A 25,634-nucleotide genomic window follows, 5' to 3' on the forward strand; every position below is an offset into this window, starting at 1 on the left:
CTAAAACCTTTGCTACCTCGGAGGAAAGTTTTGGCCGCCAAAATTTCTCCTGAAACGTTCTGAAATCCACTTTTGGACCAGAGTAGATATCCCTAAAACCCCGAAAACCACTGTTCTTTTGCGCCCTAGGAGGGCTGACCCTGCGATCCCCAAATCTATTCCACCCCTTTGATATCCCCGGAGCCTTCCATGTCCAATTTTTCTAAATATTCTGCTTCCAATAGTTGTTATTCCAGCCATTGTTAATGTTCCTACCAAACGGCCATCTATAACTAGTTCCTCCTCTGTAGAGGAAGCCCTCGTGCTTCTTGAAATCGGACCTCCCGCACCGCTCCGCCATCTAATTTCCAAAAAAGATTATTTCTTTTATTAAAGCACCGTTTTATATATATTAAACATCGGGTTGGTATGACTCATGAGGATGAACAACGTAAGTTAAGCAATTTTCGAACCCATGAATTGAAATGGTTAACGCCACAACAGTTACCCGGAATTTATGGCATGCTTGCAAATTCATATGAAATTAACTCCAAATTGGAATGAAATTCAAATTGAAGGAAATTAATTCGAAATGGGCAAAACTATTTCTTTACGGAAGATATAGAGATCTTTTGTTTTTGGAAGGAGCATCATTACGTTTTGGGGAATGGTAGTGTTCTGAAACAAAAAAAAAAAGGTACGCTTGAGCTATTTCATCGAGAAGCATACATTGCATTTAGCTTGGTTGTTTGTTGCAATGTGAGCTGGAATCTCTTGGGTTAGCAGCACTACTGAAAAAGCCACTCATGAAAGCTTGGAAAGGCATCGTTGATGTGGAAATTTTCTGCAAAGGAAGCCACTTCAACTCATATCTTTCGCTGTTGAAACCAGGTCATGTACCCAATACTAAGCTAGTGCATGTAAATTGTATAGAAAGCTTATGTAATATCCCTACATAAATATTAATATGTAATCAATTATATTATTTCTCATCTTATTAATTTATTTCTTATATAACCAATTTCTATCTTATATTCTTATATAATCAATATCTAAATATTAATTTATAAACAATGTTTAATAGTTAATATTAATTTATAATCAATAATAATTAATATTAAGTGTAAGAGTCTTATCGCTATTGAGTTATGTCTGAATCTCTAATCAATGGTACTCCTGTGAAGAGCTTTCTCTGCAAGTATATTGTAATTTGTTATTGATTGTTGAATAATATATTGAGCTCCTTTTTGAATAAATACTGTTAAAATAATAATACAACAGATGGCGGAGCGGAGCGGGCGGTCTGGTTTTAGGAAGCATGAGGGTTTCCTCTACAGAGGAGGAACTGGACAGCGATGGCCACTCGGGAATTGCAACCAGAGGACTCGGAAATTTTGGTCATGGAAGGCTCCGGGAATTTCGAAGGGTTGGAACAGATCTGGAGACGGTAGGACCAAACCACCAAGGATGCAAAAGAAAGGCTTTTTCAGGGGCTTCCGGGATATTAGCTCCGGTCCGAGAGTGGATTTCAGAACGGTTCAGGAGAAGTTTTGGCGACCGAAACTCTCTCCGAAAGCAGCTAAGGTTCTAGAGGTAAACCCCAATGCTGAAGTTAGTAGAGTGATGTTTGTAGAGCTTTCAAATGAAGCATGGAAGGAATCGCTTAGTTTTTTGTCTGACAAAGCTCTTTTTTGTTAAATGGGGAGGAATGTGGCCGGCTTTTTCCAAGTTTAGGAATTGGTGCAACAAAAACTCGAGGGAGGGAATGGATATCAAAACACTGGGAAATGGTTATTACCAAGTAGTCTGCCCAACAGTTCAGGATAGAGATTGGATAATAGAGAATGGGCCGTTTTTTCTAGAAGGAAAAGGTTTAAATATCTCAGCCTGGAAACCTAACTTTAACCCATTTGAAGCTCTAGTTGAAAATGTCCTCATCTGGGTAAAACTACCAAGCCTTCCTCAGGAATATAAGGATCGGTAAACATTGAAACAAATAGGAGATCTCATCTGGGTGACTTCGTAATGACCGAAGAATATGTTGACTCCTCTGATTTCAGCCTAGTTTCTAGGTTGTGCATCAACTGGCAGCCGATCCACAATCTCCCTGACACCTTAGAGATCAAAACAGGGTCGGGGATATGGAAACAAAAAGTAATTTTGGAAGAAGATATAGAGTCATGCTCAAACTGCTCTATCAAAATCCATCCACCGGGTTTTTGTTAAAAAGAAAACAAAGGCAAAGTCGCGATGCAACATCATCTAGAGGAGGAGATCATCAGATTGTCAGAAGGCTATCATGGGGAACAACTTTGGAATGAAAAGGATTGGGCGATTCAATCTCTCACAAAATGCAGGAAAGAGTTAACAGAAGCAATTGATGAGTCTTTTGTCACTGAGGCACATTCTTTCGAACTTTATACAAGAAAAATCGGGACAATGGATATAGGAGAAGCCCTGCCTTTGACTTTAATAAGGTGTGCAGATGCCAATCAAGGGAGATGCGCTCAGGAAGCGGGATGGATTTTGGAGAACCTAAGGGTTGAAGTAAACAGGCCTATTTCTTTGGAGAAGAGGGCTTCTATAGAAGAGGGAAAAATCCCAATAGTTCAGGACAGCGATAACAATGCTCAGGAAATATCCCAAGTGGAGAGAATGGTGGCATCCCCTACAAATCCAATGAATCAAGTGGAGGATCCCCTTGTCCAGAATTACCAGGAGACTTCCATAGCCCCCGAATTTGAAAGCCTACTGATTGTCTCGGAAAGATTAGTTGTAAACTCAGATCCTCTTATGGAGGATCCAGTCTTTAAAGATATTCAAATCTCACCAATAAGAAATCTGGAAAGCTCTTTTGAAGGTGTAAAAGATAGTGGAGGGGTTCTTCTAGATTCAGAATATGATTTCGAGTCATCATGTTCCCAGGATGGAGATGATGAACTGGGCCTTTCAGCCCTAGCTGGAACTCATGATAAGCGATCTTTGGAGATGACCCTAGCTCTTCAATCAAAAGCTAGATAGAGTGGGAGAGAAAAAGAAAAGAGGTGCCAAATCCAACAAGGCCAAGTTGGAAATGGCGGGTAATGCTGCGGGCCAAAGCAAATTGAGATCGAGACCTCTTCCCGGGGGCAATGAGGACCTTATCGTGGAATGTCAGGGGCTGCAATGCCCCTGACAAGATTCGCTTGATCAAACGATGCCTTGATCAAGTGAGACCGGACATTGTTCTTTTGAAGGAAACAAAGATCAAAGATGAAGATTTTAGTGCTTTTTCTAGGAAGTTTCAATCCTGGAATTGTAATATGGTGGGAGCTCAAGGTGCCTCTGGAGGCCTTGCTGCTCTTTGGAAGGATTCGGTGATGGATGTGGTAGTTATTAGAACCACACGGTGGTGGCAGTGGTTGAAGATTAAATCAATGTAACTTCAAACAAGTTTTTTCCTTATCAACATCTATGGACCCAACAACTCAAATATGAAATTGCAAATGTGGGATGAGCTGTCAGACACCATGACGAATGACGGGGAGAATCTATTTATTCTTGGAGGAGATTTTAATGCTCTTCTTCGCCCCTCAGATAAAATGGGTGGTGTGGGTTGGAATAGGCAGAGTCAGAGAGATTTTAGTTCTTTTGTCATGAACTCAGGACTGATTGAGATTCCCTTCAGAACGAGGGAGTTCACCTGGACTAATAGGAGGAGTGGTTTTCTAAATATTGCAGAGCGGTTAGACAGGTTTTTTATGGCAGGAGATTGGTCAGAGAGTCGTTGGAACAGTGTTGCTGAGATACTACCTATTACGAGCTCCGATCATTACCCTATTTGCCTTAGAATTCAAGAAGACAGCGCCCCTAAGAGATGCCCGTTTAAATTTGAAGCAATGTGGCTACGGGACAGCAATATCAGAAATCTGGTCGAACAGTGGTGGAAGCACAATCCGGACAGTCCAAGTAACAAAGCCTTTATTTTTTTCGAAAAACTTCAGTTTTTAAAGGAACAATTTAAAAGATGGAACAGAGAAACTTTTAGGAATATTTTCAATGAAAAGGCTGAATTAGAAGAAGAGTTAAAAGCTCTTCATGAACATATAATTAGCCAGGGAATGGATGAAGAATCTTTTAGAAAAGAGAAACTGTTGAGCAAAGGATAGTCGGAGGTGTTAGCAAGAGAGGAAATCTTTTGGAGACAAAAGTCTAGAGAAACATGGTTAAAAGATGGAGACAAAAATACAAAATTTTTCCATACTTCAATCAAAGTTCGAAGATCTCAAAACAAGATTTTTTCTATAAAGAACAAAGAAGGGGTGACCATTTCAGACTTAAATCAAATAAATCGGGAGGCAATTAAACACTTTTCAGATATCTTCAATGGTGTGGGGAACCAGGGAGGAGACATGCCTCAAATTTTGGGGGTTATCCCTTCAAGTGTGAAGGAAGAACACAATAAAAGGTTGATGGAGCCAGTGTCAATGGAGGAGGTGAAGCTAGCTGTTTTTGGCTTAGGGTCAGACAAATCTCCAGGGCCAGATGGTTTCCCAGCCCTCTTTTTTCAAAAATTTTGGGACATCCTAGCTATTAGAATATTTAATTATATTTTAGTCACCTATATTTAGTTCCTTGTTAAATGGTCATTTAGCTTTTAAGCTTTATTTAACATTTAGCTTTTTCTTTTTAGTTAATTAGCTTTTAAGCTTTATTTAGCATTTAGCTTTTTGGTAGTTCACTTTAAACGACTTGTTCTTAATTTAGAACATCGTCTTGTAATCTCTATATATATGCTTGTATATTCAACAATATCCGATTATTGAATCATTCATTCAATTTATTTTTCATGGTATCACAACGGGTCGATGGAATTCTTTAAAGTTAGCCGATTTTTTTTTTAAAAATTCATGGCCTTCTTTCTGGAATATTTTTCAGATTTTGTTTTTAATTGTTTTTTAATAAAAAAACGATTTTGCTTTTTTTAAGGCTTTTTGAGGGTTTCAAGGGTTTCTAGTTCGTGGGCAAATTTCTTTGTTCTGGGCAGCAGTTCATGTTTTTTTAGAGCTCTGGAGATTTTTCGGGCCTACAACCAAGAGTTTTTTTTTGCAAATTGAAAATTTTCCTAGGGTTTATGCATTTTTCGACTAGGGTTTTGACCCTTCATTTCAAGTCGAAATTTTATTTTGCTTGCAGATTCTTGGTGGGTTTTTCGAGACCTCAACTGGGTCGTCGTCAAATTTTTTTGGGTGCATTGTTTTTCGTGCCTCAATTTTTGAGTCGTCAAATCTGCATTTTGTTTTCAGATTCTTGGTGGGTTTTTTGAGAGCTTTTCAAGGTTGGTCTCAAATTTTCTGGGTGCCTCGTTTTCCGTGCCTCAAATTTTGTGCCAACAAATTTGCCTTGGAATTTAAAAAACAGTGAGCGATTTCTGCTAATTCTATGGACGTCGGGAATTTTGTCTCTTTTGGGCGCCGTTTATGTTGAACATCCGACCTAGGGTTTCTGCCCCTATTTTTTTGCGTTTTTTTGAAAAAAAAATCGTCAATATTTTTCTTTTTTTTTTACAAAAAAATCAAAGGTATTTTTTTATTTTTTGCAAATTATTATTTTTTTCTGATTATTTTCAGGAAAAATTTCAGGTTTTAAGTTTGCAAGAAAATTTTAATTTTTGGGTTTCTTCCAAACCTCGAAATTCGCACCTTGGAATTCATGCCAGAGTTCTACTCCAGGGTTTAAGATTTTTTGTGCAACTACTTCTATTCTGATTTTTTAATCAAATTCTTTTGTCTCATGCTTTCACTAGGTTGACCTCGTTCAACCTCCATTTTCGTGATGGCATCTTTGACCAACATCATGTTGGAACACAAACAGAAGCTCAACAACTGCCACAACACCTAGAAACAGTGCATGTTCCACGATATCTGAATATCGTTGCCTTGATCAGATTGATTTAGGCCAGACCTTGTCCTACAGGTCCCAGGGTTTTCACATTTTTCTTCCTCAAAAATTGTTCGCAAGGTTTAGAGTTTTTTCCTTAAAAATTATTATCTGTCATCTGCAAAGCTTGCGTGGGTTTTTTGATTTTTCACCATAAAAAATCATGGGAGGGTTTTGCTTGATTTTTTTCTCAAAAATCAAGGTTTTACCACGTGATGTTGTCTGGTGTTTTCCCGCATGATGTCTGATGTTTTACCGCATGATGTTTGGTGTCTTACCACGTGGTGTTTTGGGTCTTGCCATGTGAAGTTTCAAGGTTTTGTTCAATTTTTTCCACAAAAATCATTTTAAGGGTTTTTACCATTTTTTTCCACAAAAATGATGATTTGTATCTTCAGTTTTGGAGGGTTTGTCGATTTTTCCTCAAAATCATGGTTTCAGGTTTCAGTTTGGTTACCCAACGTCGGGTTGGATGGATTCTGGTATTCTTGGTCATTAACACTTTTCAGATCCAGGGAGGGTCTCCACCGCAGCAGAGTGTTCTTTTCATTTGTGATCAAAAGACCTGCAATGTCTTCTGTAGGGTAGTTAGTAGATAGAATGACCATTAAGGGAGGGTATTAGAATACTTAATTATATTTTAGTCACCTATATTTAGTTCCTTGTTTAATGGTCATTTAGCTTTTAAGCTTTATTTAGCATTTAGCTTTTTCTTTTTAGTTAATTAGCTTTTAAGCTTTATTTAGCGTTTAGCTTTTTGGTAGTTCACTTTAAACGACTTGTTCTTCATTTAGAACCTTGTCTTGTAATCTCTATATATACGCTTGTATATTGTTGAATACATTATCCAATTATTGAATCATTCATTCAATTTATTTTTCACTAGCAGATGACATTTTAGGAGTTGTAGAGGAATCAAGGACGGAAGGGTTTGTTTTAAAGGACTTCAACAACACTTTTATAGCCTTGATTCCAAAGAAGGCTGAGTTCACTTCTTTTGATGACTTCTGCCCGATCTCTCTATGCAACACCATTTATAAGATAATATCCGAAGTTATGGCAAACAGACTAAAACTAGTTTTGGATTTGGTCATATCTAGTGAACAAAGTGGATTTGCCCCGGGCAGATCTATTTATGAAGGAATCATCCTTGCACATGAAGCTATTCATTCCATTCGGGCAGCAAGGACAGAAAAGATGATGGTTAAGGTGGATATAAGGAAAGCTTATGATGAGGTGAATAGGGATTTTCTTATGAAAGTCCTTTGGAGATTTGGTTTCAGTAAGGAATGGATTGCGTGGGTGAAAAGTTGTATCAACTCCCCTTGATTTTCAATCATTATAAATGGAAGCCCTCAGCGCTTTTTTGAGTCTAAGAAAGGCATTAAGCAAGGTGATCCTCTCTCCCCCTTTTTGTTCATTATTATGGCAGAAGTGCTTGGGCGGTTCATTTCCAAGAAGTGGGAAGAAGGGGTTTGGAAAGGTGTTCAAATTGCAGCAGGAGTGAATCCAATAGCACATTTGCAATTTGTAGATGACACCTTTCTAGCAGGGGATGCTACAGCAAGGGAAGCTCGAGTTATGAAAGAGACCTTGGATGTATATGAAAAGGCTTCAGGTCAGAAAGTAAATTGGAACAAGTCTGAAATTTTCTTTTTCAACACCAAACCTTGTAAGCAAACGGAAATTTGCAGAATTTTGGGCATGAAAGTGGGGTCTCTTCCAAGCAAGTATTTAGGAATTCCCTTTTTTGGAGGTGCAAACAAATCTGATTTGTGGAAGAACCTAATTGATAGTTGTATAAATAGAATGGAAGGGTGGAAAAGTAGATGGTTTACATCAACTGGTAGAATTTTAATGTTGAGAAATGTGGTGTCAACTATTCCTATTTACTCTATGATGTGTTTAAAGATTCCAAAAAAAGTTATTAATTTAATTCAACAAAGGATGAAGAAATTCTTTTGGAATGGGGCAAATGATCAGGTCAAAATCCCATTATTGGTATGAGATAAAATTTGCCAAGCAAAGATTAGAGGGGGTGTTGGGTTGAGAGACTGGCATAAAATGAATATAGCTTTAGGGGCTAAACTGGTGTGGAGCATATACACCAATCCAAACGAAATGTGAGTCAAAGTGTTGCGAGCAAAATATTTGGATTCTCCAAACGATCATAGAGTATTCACAATTCGCAACCCCCCTAAAGGGTCAGCCATTTGGAATTTCATAATGGATTGCCGTGGGGTGGTCACTAATCATCTAACATGGCAGATTGGTAAAGGGACAAAAGCTAAGTTTTGGGAGGACTCCTGGGCAGGTTTTTCAGCAATAAGAGGTTTAGGAGACTTCTCAGAGATAAAGGAGCACTTGGTGCAACTTTGGGGTGATAGAGTAAAAGATTACATGAGGTGCATTCAAGGAGACATTCGAAAGGAATGGGTTTGGAAGGACCTTTCGACAACAAATCTATCGGCTCAGTCTCAGTAAAGACTCAGGAATGTGTTGAATCAGAGGAAGATCTTTCTTACAGGCATAGAGGATAGGGTGATTTGGTGTGGTGCACGGGACGGGAACTATTCAGTTAAATTGGGCTATCAATTTTTGGATGGAAGGGAGGAGAGCCACTCAAGAATATGGGACCTATTTTGGAGCAAAAAGTGCCTTCTGAAAGCTGGTGCTTTTGCATGGTTAGCTGCCAAAGGTAGAATCCTAACAGGGGAGAGAAGGAAAAGGATTGGTTATGTGGGCCCTTCCAAATGTGTGATGTGCAACAAAGCGGAGGAGTCAATAGACCATTTACTTTTGAATTGTGAGGTTGCACAGAGGTGCTGGTCTGATCTTCAAGGGAATTTAAATTGACAAGGTCCTCTTTAATGCTCTCTCAAAGAGGTCTTTGAAAGTTGGCCAAGACAACCAAGTAAGTCGGCCCTCTCAAGTGTCTAGAAAATAAGCCCCTCTTTAGTAATATGGGAGATCTGGAAAGAGCGTAACCACAAAATCTTTCAGGATAAGGTTGAGGATGTGAGTAGGCTACTGCTCAGAATTAATAGGGCAATTGAAGAGGTTGTAGGTTCAGCTGCTTCACAATCCTTCTCAGTGACTTCTCCCCTCACCTTAATGGACAGGAATATTCAGAAAGCCTAGCCGGGAATTAAGATCAAGCATGGATCAGTGGCAAGCAACAAGGGGCAGAATAAGAAAGCATTGGAAGCTCGGTGGAAACCTCTAGAGAAGGGTTGGTTTAAAATAAACTTTGACGGGGCAGCCCAAACTTCCAGAAGTGTGGCAGGAGCAGGTTTTGCTATGTGGAATGATAATGGAGATTTAATTAAATATGGAACCAAAAGACTTAGGTGATGCACGAATAATGAAGCTGAAGTGCAAGCAGCTCTACTAGCTGTTGGATTGGCTAAAATCCAAGGTATTTGAAATCTCCACCTTGAAGGAGACTCCTTGATTATAATCTAGGCTATAATGAATGGGGAGATCAAAGCGTGGCATCTTCAAGGATTCATAGCTCTGATTAAAGAGGAGTTAAAAAATTTTGAGAATTTCAAAATTAGTTACATACGAAGAGAAGGCAATCAAACTACTGATAGACTTTCCAAATAGGCTCTGTCCTTTGAATTAGAAGGTGAAGTTAGACTGGAAGATTTCCAAGGGATCTCAACTCCGGAAGATGTGACAGTGCAATGAGTGGTTTTCAGGCGTGGGACGGGTGATGTCAAGAGGGTGATGTCATCTTGCAGAAAAATTTGTGTGGTTCCCTCTCTGGGAAATTTGATTTGAAATCTCGCACAAGATAGGAAATGATGATCCGATCAGATATGGCAATAAAAGCTGGAAGTGGCGGCGTTTATGGGATGCTCAACATTTAATGATTAATTTCTTCTTGGAAAACATTTAAATCTTTCATAAAGATTGGCGAGCAAATTAAGATAGATGGCGGATGTAATGACTCCCCAAGGATTTTAGAAGTGCGTGGAAATGATTAGTAGGGTGGCATGTCACATCAATAATCAAGACCTACGAAAGGCCTATAAAAAGACGAAGGTAGTCGAGTAAATATTGGCAAAGAGCGAAGCGACAATATTCATGAGCTTTTTAGGGTAGAAAGAAGGCGAATTTGCAGAGTGAAGGAGCTCGTAATTTAAAAACATGGAGGCAAACTTCACAGTAACCACTAAAAAGCAGCAGAAGGGATTTAAAGGAGCTGTGAGCAAAGATAGAATGTCGGGGCTGTTAAGATTCAAGGATGCAGAGGTGGTTAACACGGTGACGGAGGTCGTGGGGCCTTTATTCATGGAGAATGCCTCAAGGTGGAAGGTGAATTTGATAATTATTTCAATGGTGATAGCTTGGGATCTGGAAACTGGTGATAACACAGAAACGATTAAATGGGCAATTTCATCCATTTTTTAAGATGCAATGCTCGAGGGTTTGGACTCCATCCTGGAGTGGGCGGTGTCTGGGGTTGCTTTTCACTACTCAAAGAGTTTTGAAGAGGCTAAGGATGCTGATGAATTTGACATAGTTTCCTTCGTTCGGTGGATTGGGAAGGTGGATAAGGAGGCCTATGTTTTGGAAAGGGCGCGAGCCTAGGAGAACCTCAAGGGGATAATTCTAAGGCATGAGAAGTAAGACAACGAGCTGACACCGGCATGGCCGGAGAAGATTCCTAAAGGCAAGCAATCAGGGGTGAGGAAACGAAGAATGGTTGAAGCAAGCTTCACAGACGATGTTGGGGTTGCCCTAGTTTAGACTGTGTGGAAGGTTTATTTATATAAATATGTCTTATATAGTGTCGTAAGGTAGTTACAGTTGGTTTTTACAGTGCTTAGTGTATTATGGCAGCTTATAGATGTTTCAATTTCTGCAAGATGTAGTTGGGTTTGGGTGGTTTTTGGTTATAGATGGTTAGGGGTTGCAGTTCACCCTGTGTGAAGTAGTGAAAGCTGAACAAAATGGGAAAAGGTCTGTTTAATAGATGTTTTTTGAATTTATGGGTTGTGGGGCTTAAGGGTTATGAATGTAAGGAAAATATCCATAATTGGGCTATTTTGCAGTCTGGAAGCTCGAATTTTTTATTGTTATTTCTCTATATTATAATGCAATAAAAAACAAATTATTACCGACCAACAAAAAATAATATAATAAATTAATCTCAAGTATTGAAGTGCTGTTTGAAAAAGCACGATCCCATTATTCTTAGCAAAGACTTTTTAAAAAACTCACGATATATGGAAGGGGTGCAAGGAAAGGGTGTTGGCACGTCCTTGCTCACAAGACCCTTGAAAAAGCTTATAAGGACAAAATTCCAATGGGGAGAAGGCATCGAAACAGAGGAAAGAAAATAAAAGAAAAAGGTTGTTAGTGGATGTCTGCTGCCAACGGTATGCTATTACCATTATACTATAAATGTTTATTTTGGGAAATAATCTGCTGTAAATTATTATATCAGAAATATGATTAAAGGAATACATACATACATACATACATATATATATATATATATATATATATATATATAAGTTACCGGTTCGGGTTTGGATTCAGGTATGGATTTGCGGGTTCGGCAAAAAAAAAAATTCTTGGGTACATGTACGGGTTCGTCTGTACATATATATATATATTAATTATAAATTTATATATATACACATATATTATATATATCTTCAATATATACAATCCATACAAAAATAAAATATACAATGTGACTTTCCATACATAAGTCATAAATCATAAATCATAAATCATAAATCCATAATTGCCAATGCCAATAAATATCCATATATCGCAAATGTTATCAGTAAACTAATAACTAGAGTCTAATATCATATTCATAATTTGCAAAAAAGGTAATATTCAAACTTCAAGTTTCAACTGATTCAAGTTTCAAAATGTGAATGTCATGACACAATAAAAATTCAAATTACAAGCCATCTATGGGATTTAAATTCCATATTCATCTTCACCTAAACCATCCAACCCAAGCCCAAGGTCATCAAGTGGTTCAAATCCAGCATCAATTGAACCACTATCAAATGGAATGTCACACCCACTAGCCAAGTCTCTCTCAAGTTCCATAGCTGCCTCGTCTATAGAGACTTGGGCAAGTTGTGCAACTGTAGCATCTAAATCAGCACACTCAGGGGCTAGATCCCAATTCCTTGTTGCACCCACATTATATTCAAGGTCCTTATGTGACAACAAACGAAGGTTGGAGTGTACGTAGACCAAATCCTCAGCACTCTTTGCACCCAAACAATTACGTTTGACTGAGTGGATGAAGGAGTATGTACTCCAATTCCGCTCAACTGAAGAAGAACTTGCAACCTGTTAAAAGTTAAAACATTATTAGAAATTTATAAATTATAAAATAGAAATATGATAGCATCAAATGGAATTGGAAAACTATAAAAAATAAAAAGATACGTACTTGGGAGAGAAGTTTAATTGCAAGAAGCTGCAAGTAAACGGAGCCTTGACCATGTACATACCACCACTCATCAGCATCCATCCCATATCTAGCATTGAGAGCTACAACATCATGATTTTTTGTGGATACAAATTGGCCAAACTCCTTCATGACAACATTTCTTGTCTCCTCATCTTGATATATCTTTTTAAAGTCAGCTCTATAGCCAGAAGCAACCTCTGCATCTCTATATGGTGGTACCCTCCTTGGTGTTGCAAGCATCTCTGCACTATAAAATTTTGGTGTCAAAGCAAATGCTAAGAGATGTAAGGGATTGGTCATCTTGTTCCAACGGTCAACAATAATATTCTACACAACTTTGAAAAATGTTTCCGTTGGGTCATTTACTTTTCTTTTTATTACTTCTCTTATTTTCTCCACCATGCAATCCATGCCATCATAAATCTCACCCAAACATGGGCGATCAGTATCACCATACCTAATCATGCTCATGATGGGCTCAGTGAAATTCAAAACATATTCCACATTATCCCACCATTTCTCATCAAGGATCAATGCTCTTACTTTTAGAGCTCTTTCTGTCTGGGCTTGCTTCCATACACTCCACAATCCGTTGATGACCATAGAACTCAAGGCCTCTCGCACCTTCACAAGTCGTCTTAAGACGAGTGTGTGAGATGCAAATCGTGTTTCAACTACCTAACATGACATAAGAAAATACACAACATATATCAATTATAAAAAATTTAAAAAATTAAAAATTAAAAAATAAAATTAAAAATTTAAATTAGTAATTACCTTCAACAACTCCAACTTGGAGAAGGTCCTAAAAATGGTTTGTGACATATGATGATTAGTCACAAACATTTGAATCTCCTCGCCCTCCTCGTGTAGTTTTTTCACCCAATCAATTTGTGTGCCAATCTTTTGCATGATTAAATTGAGTGAGTGGACTGTACATGGTGTCCAAAAGATGTGACCGTATGTAGCCTCCACTATAGTCCCCGTTGCCCTACAATTTTTAGCATTGTCCATTATGACTTGGACAACATTTTGAGGCCCCACCATGTCAATGCATTCTATGAGGATATTGGCAATGAAACTTGCATCTTTCACTTGCCCCTCACAATCCACCGCTTTGAAAAACATTGCCCCTTTAGGGCACACTGCTATAACATTGATCAATGGCCTATTTTTACAATCTTTCCATCCATCAGAAGCAATGGTCAAACCCGTTTCCGGCCATGTATCTTTGATGACTTTCAACTGTGACTCTATGGATGCTTTCTCCTTTGCCAATAAGGTGGTTCTCACCTTTTCATACCCTAGACAAACATAATCAGAAGGTGTGTTGCAAAGGGTATGTATCATGTCCCGAAAGTAAGGTGATCTAACAAGGTTGAAAGGAAGCCCATTGCCATAAATGCAACGCACAATGCTTTGATCTGCAATCTCTCTCATTTCATTTTTTAAGGCAGTATCCAATGGGCCTCTTTTTCGTGAAGCCACAACATTTTGATTCTCTAGTGGAGCAACTGGTGGTTTTGGCATGAAAGGATGTGATCCGGTTGGTCTTGTGGAGCCAATACTACTAGAAGGCCTCGTAGTCTTCGAGCTTGACTGGACAAGAGGATAATCAATCTTTGCTTTGCCACTTCTCCTATCAGCTTCCTCTTGTTCTCTAACATATTCCAAAACTAGAGCTTTTGGCAGCCCCTTGCCATCTGATCCCTTACAAAATTTTATTCCACGCCCGGGGATGAAACAAAGGTGGCCTTTCACTCGATAGTATGAGCTGGTATACTCAGTGCCACAATGGTTACACTTCCAAACAAAACCCCCATCACCAGACACTTGCTTGATCGTTGTTGTATAATGCCAAAGTGGTGAATCTTGATCAATTTTAAAAGGGTTATTTTCAGTTCGGGCATGGGGAATTGAACTAGAGCTTGCACTTGCACTTCCAATTTCAGCCATTATGTGTGATTATATGAATAATGCACCTAAAATAAAAAGAGAAAACACAACATTATTGAAAAAAATTGATAAAATTTCGGCATCATAACCCCATACTATGCATACAAAGTGTAAAAAAAAATACAAAACTTATTTAAAAAAATTTAGAAAAACTTTTTAAAAAAATTTTAAAAATTGAAAAAAACTTTAAAAAATTCTTGAAAACTTGTAAAAAATTCAGATTCACTAACCTTTGATGGCTAAGTCTTCCTTCTCCAATGATTCCTATGCCTTTTATGCGTGTCTCACATCTTCATAGTCTCTACCTTCAAAGAAAAATGCAAAAACTAAGAAACCCGGCTTTAGAGGAAAAATCTTCAAAAATGCAAATAGAATGAGTTGAATGAATGTTTTGATGCATGAAATGTATCATAAAGGGGCGAATTAGGGTTTACTTATTAATTTACTATTTTTTAAAGTACTTTTTTATTGGTTTTTATTGTTTTTTGACCCATGGGCCTCGTTTTTTGGGAACCCATGGGCCTGGGTTCACCTGGGTCCTCCTAGGTTCACCCGGGTCCTCTTGGGTTCGACCTGGGTTCCACCCGGGTCCTTCCCAGGTGGCCGGGCGCAAGACCCACAGGGAACCCGACCACCTGGGAAGGACCCGGGTGGAACCCAGGTCGAACCCGGGCCGGACGAGGACCGGGCACAAACCAGGACCCAGGACCCACAGGGAACCCGGCCACCTGGGAAGGACCCGGGTGGAACCCAGGTCGAACCCGGGCTGGACTAGGACCGGGCACGAACCAGGACCCGGACCCAAGCCAATACCCAAAGAACAAGTAACTTAGATATATATATATATATATATATATATGTCTTTGTGTAGAAATTTACAGTATTAGATTGAAAATCAGAAAGAACTCATTAATAAACATTAGAGAGAATATGAATATCTCTTAGAAGAGAAACTAACTGGTTATCTAATTGTAGAATAGCAGTAAACACTATTACACTGGATATTTACAAACATACATGCAGTCAGATATATAATAAAACTTGATATTTAAATAAATTATGATAACAGTAAGAGAAAATTACTTTAAATTGGTATAATAGTGAAATTACTTAATATATAATTGCCATTACTACCAGTAACTAAGGAGAGGCAATGGACTTGTTTCCAAGAGGGGCAGTCTATATCTAGTCAATGGGTTGTTTCCCAAGAGAGGGTGGGGATCAGCGACCTGAGAACCTTGAGGACAGGGTTCAAAATGGGGTAAGGGCTTGAATCTGTAAACTTTGAGGGAAGCCTATTGAAATTGGTATCAAAGCGCTTGGCAACATAGTCATTCTCTTCCTCTTAAACTGGAGTAATGCAGGGGTTAAAAGTTATAATTGTTGAAGTTAATCATTTAAAATTAATTAATGAGCAATTTACTTATCAATCAATCAAATCAATAGAATATGGAATGATACACATTTGATTATTTTTGATAAACCACTATCTTATTTTAACTAATCTAAGTCATACTGAAATAAGGTTAATTATGACTAAATAGGGGACATTTCAGCTTAGCTAATAAAAGAAGAATGTAATACGTATTTTTACCTTCAGAATTTGAAAATCTTAAAAAGTAAGTTAATTTAACAGGAGAAGAGTGAAATACGATTTACTTCTCAAATACTCATCTGATAAAAGAAAGTACAATTTTGAAAGTCTTTTAAAGAACAGAATAATATGAGTTTACATACTTTTTCAGTAAACATTAGTTTGTTTCATTAAGGAAACATAGCAATATTATCAAAGAGTACAGCGAAGCTCTTGTGCTTGGCTATCACTGCCTTCAATGAACCACATTGTGGTATCAAGAAATAAGATTAAACCTTGGTCTTCAAGAAAATTACGGCGTAGTTGAAACCTAGAAACTGAGCCATAGATAATATTTTGAATGTAAAAGAAAACTATAACCAGTAGATTCTGGAGGAATTAAATTAGAGCTTGACAAAAATACTGTTAATGAGGAATTTTAATCTCTGGTAACTGTACAGTTGAAAACAATTTGCAACGGACAGAAAATGGTAAACTATATTAAGTAGACAGTAAGGGAACTACGGGAATTATGAAACATCACTATTGTCCTAGACTTATATTTTGTAAAGAATCGACTTAGATAATTGAGTTTAGTGAATTCATCGTACCTTCAAAACAAAGAATTTGTTCTTGTTCTCTTGAGAGGGCAGTTTGCAGCTCAAGGGTTCAGGAATGAACTCTATATTTCTCTAGTCCATGATAATGCCAATAAAAGAATCACGCTACTCCCATAAATGTCACCTCGAGATCCTCATTGACAACCAATGAGCTTTGTAGAGTCATTATGCAGTTAGCATAAGGTCTGACATGATGACTTGGAAATCCTTTAAGGGTTTAGTCAAGCCGAGTAAGGGTGATGAACATTGACTTCATGCATTAGCGTAATTGCAATTACATTAAAACCTTTGGCCAAGGTGATACTATTTATTATGAGTGTCAGTCAATTCGTTAATCTAGATATACAACCGGGTCAGAGGTCATACTAGTTAGGAGTAGCCTATAGTGTGTGACCGACTAGAGATTGTGTAGGGTTAAACACCAGTCTTAGATGCCATGAGTTCAACTTCTCGTTACCTCCCTGCAAAGGGTCAGGCCTTTCCAATTGGAAATGGCACGGGGGACTAGTAAGTCTGTGGTTCGGCGGAAAAGTGGCCTGATGATACTTTCCCTCTTCCAATCATTGACTTCCTTTATTGTTTTAGTAAATTGTAGACGTTGCATGTATGTACTGATTACATCTATTAAGTTTAAATCTTTGATCAAAAAAAACTTATTATGCTTTCTGTTAACTATTTCATTCTTTTAAGATGTTAGTTGATGTAAATCTCTTTTTAATTTCCTTTTAAAATGTTGTTGTTAAAGTTGCATAGTGAATCCCTGTTACATATCAGTATATCAGTCCTTATTTCTGAATCTCATAGGAAACCTCTGCAAATTTGTCTCCAATGGAGACTTCACAAATTTGGCACAATGTAGACTCTATCACAAATCCACTCCCACGATGGACCAGGTTCTCGTTCAACCCTTCTGCTAAACTCCTAAAGGTTTTCGTCTCCAAAAAGCATAAAACATTTATCCAATCCCAAGCATGCCCTTGCTACAACCCCAGGACGTCCTTATAAAGTCCTCCAGGAAACATCTAGAAGATCAAGCCGACTGGGGAACTTCACTAAATAAAGTGACCTTGTAATAATATTTTATTATTTAATAGTTATTTAATTAATTTAATTAATATTAAGTCATCAAATGAATATTTTGATAACTTAATAAAAATCAATTTAATTAAATGTCAACTTAAAAATTGGGGGCATTATAGAAGACATGCATGGCTAGGTTAGAATTTGCATTGCCATCCAACAAAGTAATTTGGCATCATGGCCAGAGTACTACCACCATTGCAATAAAATTAGAATAGTTAGAAAAAATTATTTATAAGTACATGCGATTAAATTCCATTTAATATGGTATTAAATTTAATTCCAAATTATTAATGTAAAAATTAATACCTAGTGTTACCATCTTCCTTGATTCCATTGTGAATATATCAGAGAATAAACCCCTTGCCTGCTTGAGAGATGACAATGATGGCAGCTCTGTGATGGCTACGCATCCTTCCTCTAGATTGGGAAAGAATGAGAATGCACATAAATGAACCTGTTATCATTTCTCCATCCTTGTTGAATGATGAACTATAAAAATTGGGATTCAAGAAAATGTTTGCAACAAGAAGTGACAATGCATTTGGTGAAAAATGTGCAAATGGACATGAATAACCCTGATCTCATTTCTCCGTCCTCATTGCATGTTGGACTATAATAGATACAAAGAGTCAACAAATAACCTACAATATGGAGGTGACAATGCATTTGAAGAAAATTATGGAAACCAAAATACACATGAATAACCTTGTTCTCACTTCTCCATTCTCATTATATGCTGGAATACAATAGATAAAGTGATTCAAGAAATAATCTACAACACGGAAGTGACAATGCATTTGGTGATCCCATCTTACATCAATGATCTCTCAAATTGGCATGAGTTTGCTCTCATTATTCTACATTTTGGACTGCATTGCCTCCTTTGCCATGTCCATGGCTTCAAAAAAATAACAGCTAGTGGATTTTTCCCCATCAACCAATGGAATGTATGGAGGAAATCGAATTCACACGAGACAGAAAAATTCAAATCATTGATCCTAGATGATTGGTGAGCTTGTGTAGACTACATTTTGAGTTTCACCAAGCCCATCATGAGTATGAACAAGCTTGTTGATAGATATTGATCATGTTTGGGAGAAATCTATGATGGCATGGACACCATGAAAGAAAAAATAAAAACCATAACAGCAGAGAAGGATAATGACCCCAAAGAAACATTTTGCATGTGCGTGAAAAAAATCATTCTTGACTGCTGGAACAAGATGCCCACACCCTTACATCTCCTTGCATGTGTATTATCTCCCAATATTATAGAATAGAGATACTTTCTTTGCCTAGGAGTATGGCAACATAGAGACAACAAAGTTGTTGAAGGGTACAAGAAAGCATTCAGAAGAATCTTCTCAAATCTAGAAATAGTGGGTAATGTTAGAACTGAGTTTGTTAGGTTCTCTCATCACAAGATCATAGAATTTGTGGTCTTTTGAGACAAATATATGATAGATGCACATACATGGTGGCACCTAAATGGGCAAAGTTATATGTTCCTCCAACACCTTGCAATCAAACTTCTATCATAGATAAGCATTTTTATTTTTTTTTGCCATCAAACTTCTATCATAGATAAGCATTTTTTTATTTATTAGCATTCTTACCATTCTTTCACATTTTTAAGTTATATTGACTTTCTCTCCAATTTCAACAAATTGTGAGTTCTTCAATTAAACTAAATTGGAGTGCATAGTACTCGATCCATTCAGTTAAGCACAACTAGTTGGCTACCAAAAAAGCAAAAGATTTGGTCTATGCAACTTGCACCTCCTATCACATAGGAAGTTGACTAAAAGCAAGGGGCAACAAATAATTGGTATATAGCTCCTATATGTCAACTTACGTGATCTAGCTAGTGGGAGAGTCATTGTAGTTGCTTGTGGTTCAGATGAAGTTGAACTATGTGATGACTTAGATCTAGATGCTTTCATTGGAGAGCATGATACAATTTTTTTATCGTACTGATTTAACATATATGATATCACACCAAATTATCAATTACTTTTATCGCTATCAAGTATGATAGTATCAAATGTCAAATGTAATTTCAATTTTGTATTATGCATATTCTTAGTAGCAAGTATCAAATGTGTTTTCAATTTTCTATAGTGTATATTTTTCTTTGCATATGCTTATGCACATACATATATACTGTCATACCCATGCCAGGGAAAAACAACTGTTGTAAAGGCATACCCAAACCCATACGAATTCTCATACCAAAACTAGCAACTTAGATCGGTACCCATTATCAATATTCGTTGTGGATGGACTGATGTTTGGCCACAGCACCATTTGAGCTATAGATATGCCATACCCATACCCAAGAAAAAACAATAGCCACACCAGCAAACCCTGAACCCATACCCATTCTCATACCAGAACTATCAGCTTAGAAACTTAAATCAATAGCCATTATCAAGACTCGTGGATAGATTGATGTTTGGTAGCAGCACCATTTGAGCTCTTGTTTGTGAGCATCTTTTTTTTTTCAGTTTCCTCAATACTACAACTGCTAGATTTCAATCACAAATGATTTATCATTGAATTGCATGACCATTACATCTGTCTTTTCATTGCAGCATTGATTGCATGTTGGTTGTTGCTTCATTTTTATTAGACAAGGGTGTCATTCAAGATGCATGTATTAGTGGGAAAACCAACTTGTGATATGTGACTAACGTGAGGATGGGTTGAACTATAATCATTCTTGGAAACTTATCATTGGCCATACTAGTGGTTGCAATATCTTTCTCTACAGCAGATTGGTTCATGTGCATTATGCTTCTTGTTGCCACATGGTAATGACATAAGACACCAGTAGTCATGTGATGACTGTTCTTAAAGTATGCCTTGTTATGAGAGAATTACTCTTGGAAAATTATCATTGGCCATACTAGTGGTTGCGATAACTTTCTTTATGGCAGCTTTGTTCATGTGTATTCTGCTTCTTGTTGCCACATGATAATGACATAATGTGATGACTGTTCTTAAAGTATGCCTTGTTATGAGACACTGGTCTAGTCTATGACTATTCAGTTAAAAGAATGCTCTTGGTTGAGTCCATAGCATCATACACCTTGCTTGGAGTAGTAATTGATCTCTGGCTGTTGCTTGTTGCACATCATAGATCATTGGCTTCGGCATTTGATCATGCCATCATAGTTTAGGAGGCATGCTTTTATTGAGAGAAAGTCACCATCAAGGAGGAATATTATGTAATAAAACCTTTCCATTTTGTGTCCCCAACCAAATTTAAGGGAGGATATTAATGTGTTAGCTTTCAATGGGATGAAATATCCTAAATTGCAAGACTATTAAATCAAGTAGAATCAATCTTTGTTTTTTTAAGTGTTATTATTTGGATAGCCAATAAATTGCATATTTCTTCTTCCTTTGTGCAAATTTAATAATTGAACTTTACAAGGACTCAATCAATGTACTGAATTGTTTGAAAAGTGTGACAACTATTCATAAATCCACGGCATTAATAAATGATATTTATTACAATGCTTTTCGAATAGATTGTGAAAAATAGCAACTGGTCTTGGAATTTCTTTTGGATACATTGGTACAAATCACACCTGCTATCTTTTTCAATGCATGGCCAGAATGCACTAAACAATCCAGATAAGTATCTCTTCTATCAAAATTTACCTTGTACCAGCAACCAGCCTTGTCCAAGGTGGCCTTCATGAATATGGGGAGCATGACCAGTGACACATGAATCTAGGTATTATCAGGGGAATCAAAAGACCGTAGCCCAATCTTTTGTTAATATTTAATATGCTTCATTTTCATTAAGGAAAAATACTACTTTACCGTTTTGCCGTCTGCTTCAAATATGATATCCATTCTCTAATCCTTCCAATCAACTATGGTTTCTATATGGGGCCAGCTGTTGATTTTGTATCCATGTTTTGATACCCTTATTGGGTTTCTTTCTTTAAAAGGGTATAATAAATTGGAAAAGAGCTCTAACTTCAATGATTTTCATCAAAATGCAAACCCCAAATTGGCTGGAAACAACCAAACTATGTTAAAAATGCCTCCAAAATGATGTGGAAATGTTTTTCAAAATGTTTCTGAGTTGATTTGGAACTTTTGGAAGCCGAAATGTGTTCAGATGCCTAGATCAGATCCTTCTAATGCAAAACAGAACATTACTTCCCAATAATTTAAGTTCACATTAGACAAGTCAATCTCCAACTTATATAAATCAATCAAGTGAATGACTCTTCCCAGTGGAATCAAAGACGAGTCAATTTATGTTGTATATATAATATCCAGATGTATATCTGATTGCAGGAAAAAGGAATATTTGATGATATAGTAAAAACGTTTTGACAGTGAACTGCTGATTGTTCAAACACCTGATATAAGTCCTTATCCACAACAAATAGGAAAACACATGAAACAAAATATGGATGTTAAAATCAAACCAACAGGAATATGCTCCTCAAGAAGCTATTTAGTCTTCGATTAAGCTTTAATGCTCCTTTGTTTTGATGAAAAAAATAAAATAAAATAGAAGAAGAATAATGCAAACTACAAAGGCATCATATACCAAATCAATTACCTACAAAAACTATGGTGTCGGCCTGGGTCTACAAGAACCCAACACAGAACTGTCTCATTGTCATTACTGCTTAGGTTTTCACTATTTTCATCAATTCTCACAATGTTCATGCCTTCCTTCTCCAAAACATCCTCCAGGAACCAACCATACTTTTCATTGCCAAGTTGACCAAGTGGTACACAATTCAGACCAATCCTGGCAGCTGCAATAGCAAAATTGCAGTTACCACCTGCTTCCCAGTATCTCTGCACACATTAATATCACCCTTAATTACACATCTTTCTGTAAGTAAAAACGTACAGAAAGTTGACCAAACAATCATAATAGGTTATTTGCATCTAGTTCCAAATCTTTCTATAAGTTAAGACATACATAAAGTTGACCAAGCAACCATAATAGGTTATTTGTATCTAGGTCCAAGCTAAATTGTATTTACAAACAACTTGAAAGCAGAGAATTGGTTAAATACTGTAGTGCACAAAAAATTATCCTGAAATGTGTGTGGAAAATTAGCTCTTTCCAAATCTTTGTGTGCAGATATACTATTACCAGCTATGTAGAAAATGTGTTGGGGTGCTGTTACAGAAAAGGATTTGCAGCAAAGATTGAAATGATTGGCTGACAAGGGGTGCAAGTTTGCAACTATATAAGTAGCTAGACAGACAGAGAGATACACACACACAGAGGGAAACACACATATAATTCTAGCATTTAGACAGACTCACACACACACACATATATAACACTGGCAGTTTAAAAGTTGCACTTTTGATCCGAAAACTTGGTTTGGATGTTCAGATCTATAAGGTTCTCAGTCAAACGTGACAATAGTAAGCTGCTGCAGGTGTCTAGAAGGTTGCTGTGCAAGAGACCTAGTTATTCTGCAGCATCTTAGTTGCTGCACAAGATATTGTCTTGGCTGCACAACAGCATCTGCTGTGGAAACTATATTTTGTGCTGAAGGAATAGACAATGAGTGTTTGTTTAGGATTAGGGTCTCTTGGATCTTAGTGATGATCCGGAACATCAAAATGTTGCATATGAAGTCTGTTATCTTCATTCATACTTGTTGCAGGTCACTTCAATGCATAAAACAGCCTCTGGGAGGTTGTGTAAGTAGAAGAATAAAAAGGGACAGATTTGTCTCTTATTGGAGAGGTTGATTCACCTTATTTTTAGCTGTATTTTGTCTTCATCAAGGGGTGCGTTAGGCCAGCGTCAATTTTTCTTTTTTGGCAGACTGTTCTATTTTATTAGTGGCTAATTGGTTGGACTGTGATGTTTCAATTCCCTTTTCTGGCGGGCCGTTATTGTGTGTGTACTGGCCATTTACTAACCACACTGGCTGTCTGGGCAAGCTAGTAGGCAATGGTGTCGCAGTGGTTACATGGGCAGTTACTGCCATCTGTGGCAATCATGACCTTCCAAACCAAAACAACTATTATAAGGATGGCCAAGAATGCCATCAAATGGGGGAATCCCATTATGGAGCAGGATCGTCAGGGGATTTAAGGCTGGGATTGGTGCAGTACTAGGGACGGTGGGCTCAAGAGAGGATATTCTCAAACTATAATCCTATTTTGAAAGAAAATCATATTTTTTTATTTAATCCAATTATAATCCTGGCCAAAACAGCATTTCATCCAAAAAATTGCTTCCAACTAGATATTTTAAGTAAAGCACTGTCGAAAAATGTAGATACTAAAAATTTAAAACAAACACAAAACAAGCAAAACTTTAGTCATGAAATTATGAATTTAATTAAACAAGAAAGTTACTAGTGCTGTGCATTTCCATAACGATTGTGTTATCTTTAGGGACAACAAAAATCAGGTTGCAACTTTTCAACATATCATCACTTGCAAGTAGGGATCCAACCGGCTGGATCTACCAGTCAAGATGGGGTGTCACAGAGGAAGAAACCCAAGCTCAAGCCCTGGTGGTCTGAAAGACTCTTAATTACCAGATAAAAAGTTTGATCTCTTTGATTTCTAAAAATAATCAATTGTGAACAAAATGGAATTCATTTAGCTGTATGTTGTTTTCAGAGGCAAGACATTCAAATTGAAACTTTGCAACCCATCATCAGATATGAGTAGGAAGTAAAATTGATTTCCATGTAATTATTTTTTCGTTGCGAGGATACCTGGAGAGTAATGGACCCAATTATTTTTTCACAACGCACGGCACACACACGTAGCCTGTCTTTAGCATTGCCATTTTAACATGAGCAGCTTAACTGCCAAAGTTTGAGCCCTAGCCTTGAAAATGCTAATTGTTCTACCTTACTACTCAAGCAAAGTATCCTGGACTTTAACGTGTGAGAGGCAAGAGATTTCTATTTATAATTCTGAAGGCATCATCGATTGTGGGCAGAAAAGGAGTTGATTAATTTACTAAAAAAAATATTTTTTATGCATTACAGTATAATTTCTTATTAAAATTAACAAATATTGAGTTTAAGCTGATTACAGATAACTAGCTTATTACTATTATTGATTTGTATAGTTGGAAAAGATGAGTTCGAGTAGTATACGTATTGAGATTTCAAAAGGAGAACTCTAAGTTCAAATGCTTAAGGGAGATAATAGAATATCTAAATTGGATACATTCTATTTTAGAATATATAACCTTAAATGCTTAGGAAATATGATTATGTATTTTTAATTGGGGAAAATACAATATCTCAGCTGCTAGGTGTGGTATACCCCAACAGGTCGAATGCAAACCCAGATAACTTTGATGAGAAATATGAGACCTTGAAACAGAAGATTACTCTGCAAAGGCAATTTTTACCATATTAAAAAGAAAAGAAAAAGAGGTTAACTTATGGTTTGCCAGGGGGTCTTGTGGTTGAATGGGAGCTTATGGCTGCAAGGGAGTGTATTTAATGTGGATGACCCAGGTTCAAACTCTGTTAGGCTTAAAGCCCACTGTGTGCAAAGTTTGAGTGTGACCTCCACCAGCCTGCAATGGTAGGACTATTTACACTAATCTTATTAATTTCTAATACTGTTCACGGCATTTGATAGTTAAGAGATCCACTAATCTTGCAGGATGGTAAGCCATGAACTGGAACATGACAATATTCTTGCAGAAATCTATCAGAAATATAGCCAATTGAAAAATAGTAGCCACTAAAATCATATTCAATTTGCAGGAAAAAACCTTGAAGGATTGAAAGCGGCAAGGTGAGCATGTACAAATATCATGCAGACAATTTGCCAAAAATATATAGCCAATTGATGAATATCAGCCACAAAAATCATCCCTAATTTTCAAGCAAAAATATCCACTAATCTATTGGAAGTGGCAAGGCAGGGCATGTACAAACCATTTTATAGAAAATTTGTCACAAATATAGCCAATTGACTAAATAGTAGCTTCTAAAATCATCCCTAATTTGTGGACAAAATGCCCACTAACCTTGTCATGGTTGGAAGCAGAACATTTCTC

At 37.2% G+C, this 25,634-nt stretch overlaps 1 protein-coding gene across 2 annotated transcripts in view; it reads right to left on the reverse strand.

Annotated features, from left to right (window-relative positions):
* The window catches only part of LOC131037517 (uncharacterized), a 114,179-nt gene that overhangs the window by 87,337 nt on the left and 1,208 nt on the right, over positions 1 to 25,634 (reverse strand). Inside the window, exon 2 of one of the 2 annotated variants that reach the window (XM_057969676.2) lies at positions 22,179 to 22,423. In XM_057969676.2, coding sequence (XP_057825659.2) covers positions 22,179 to 22,423 — 245 coding nt within the window. The remainder of the gene's footprint in view (positions 1 to 22,178; positions 22,424 to 25,634) is intronic. The other variant, XM_059207399.1, reaches the window with a different exon arrangement.

The sequence above is a fragment of the Cryptomeria japonica genome, chromosome 6 (assembly GCF_030272615.1).
Source record: "Cryptomeria japonica chromosome 6, Sugi_1.0, whole genome shotgun sequence".
Lineage (NCBI taxonomy): Eukaryota > Viridiplantae > Streptophyta > Pinopsida > Cupressales > Cupressaceae > Cryptomeria > Cryptomeria japonica.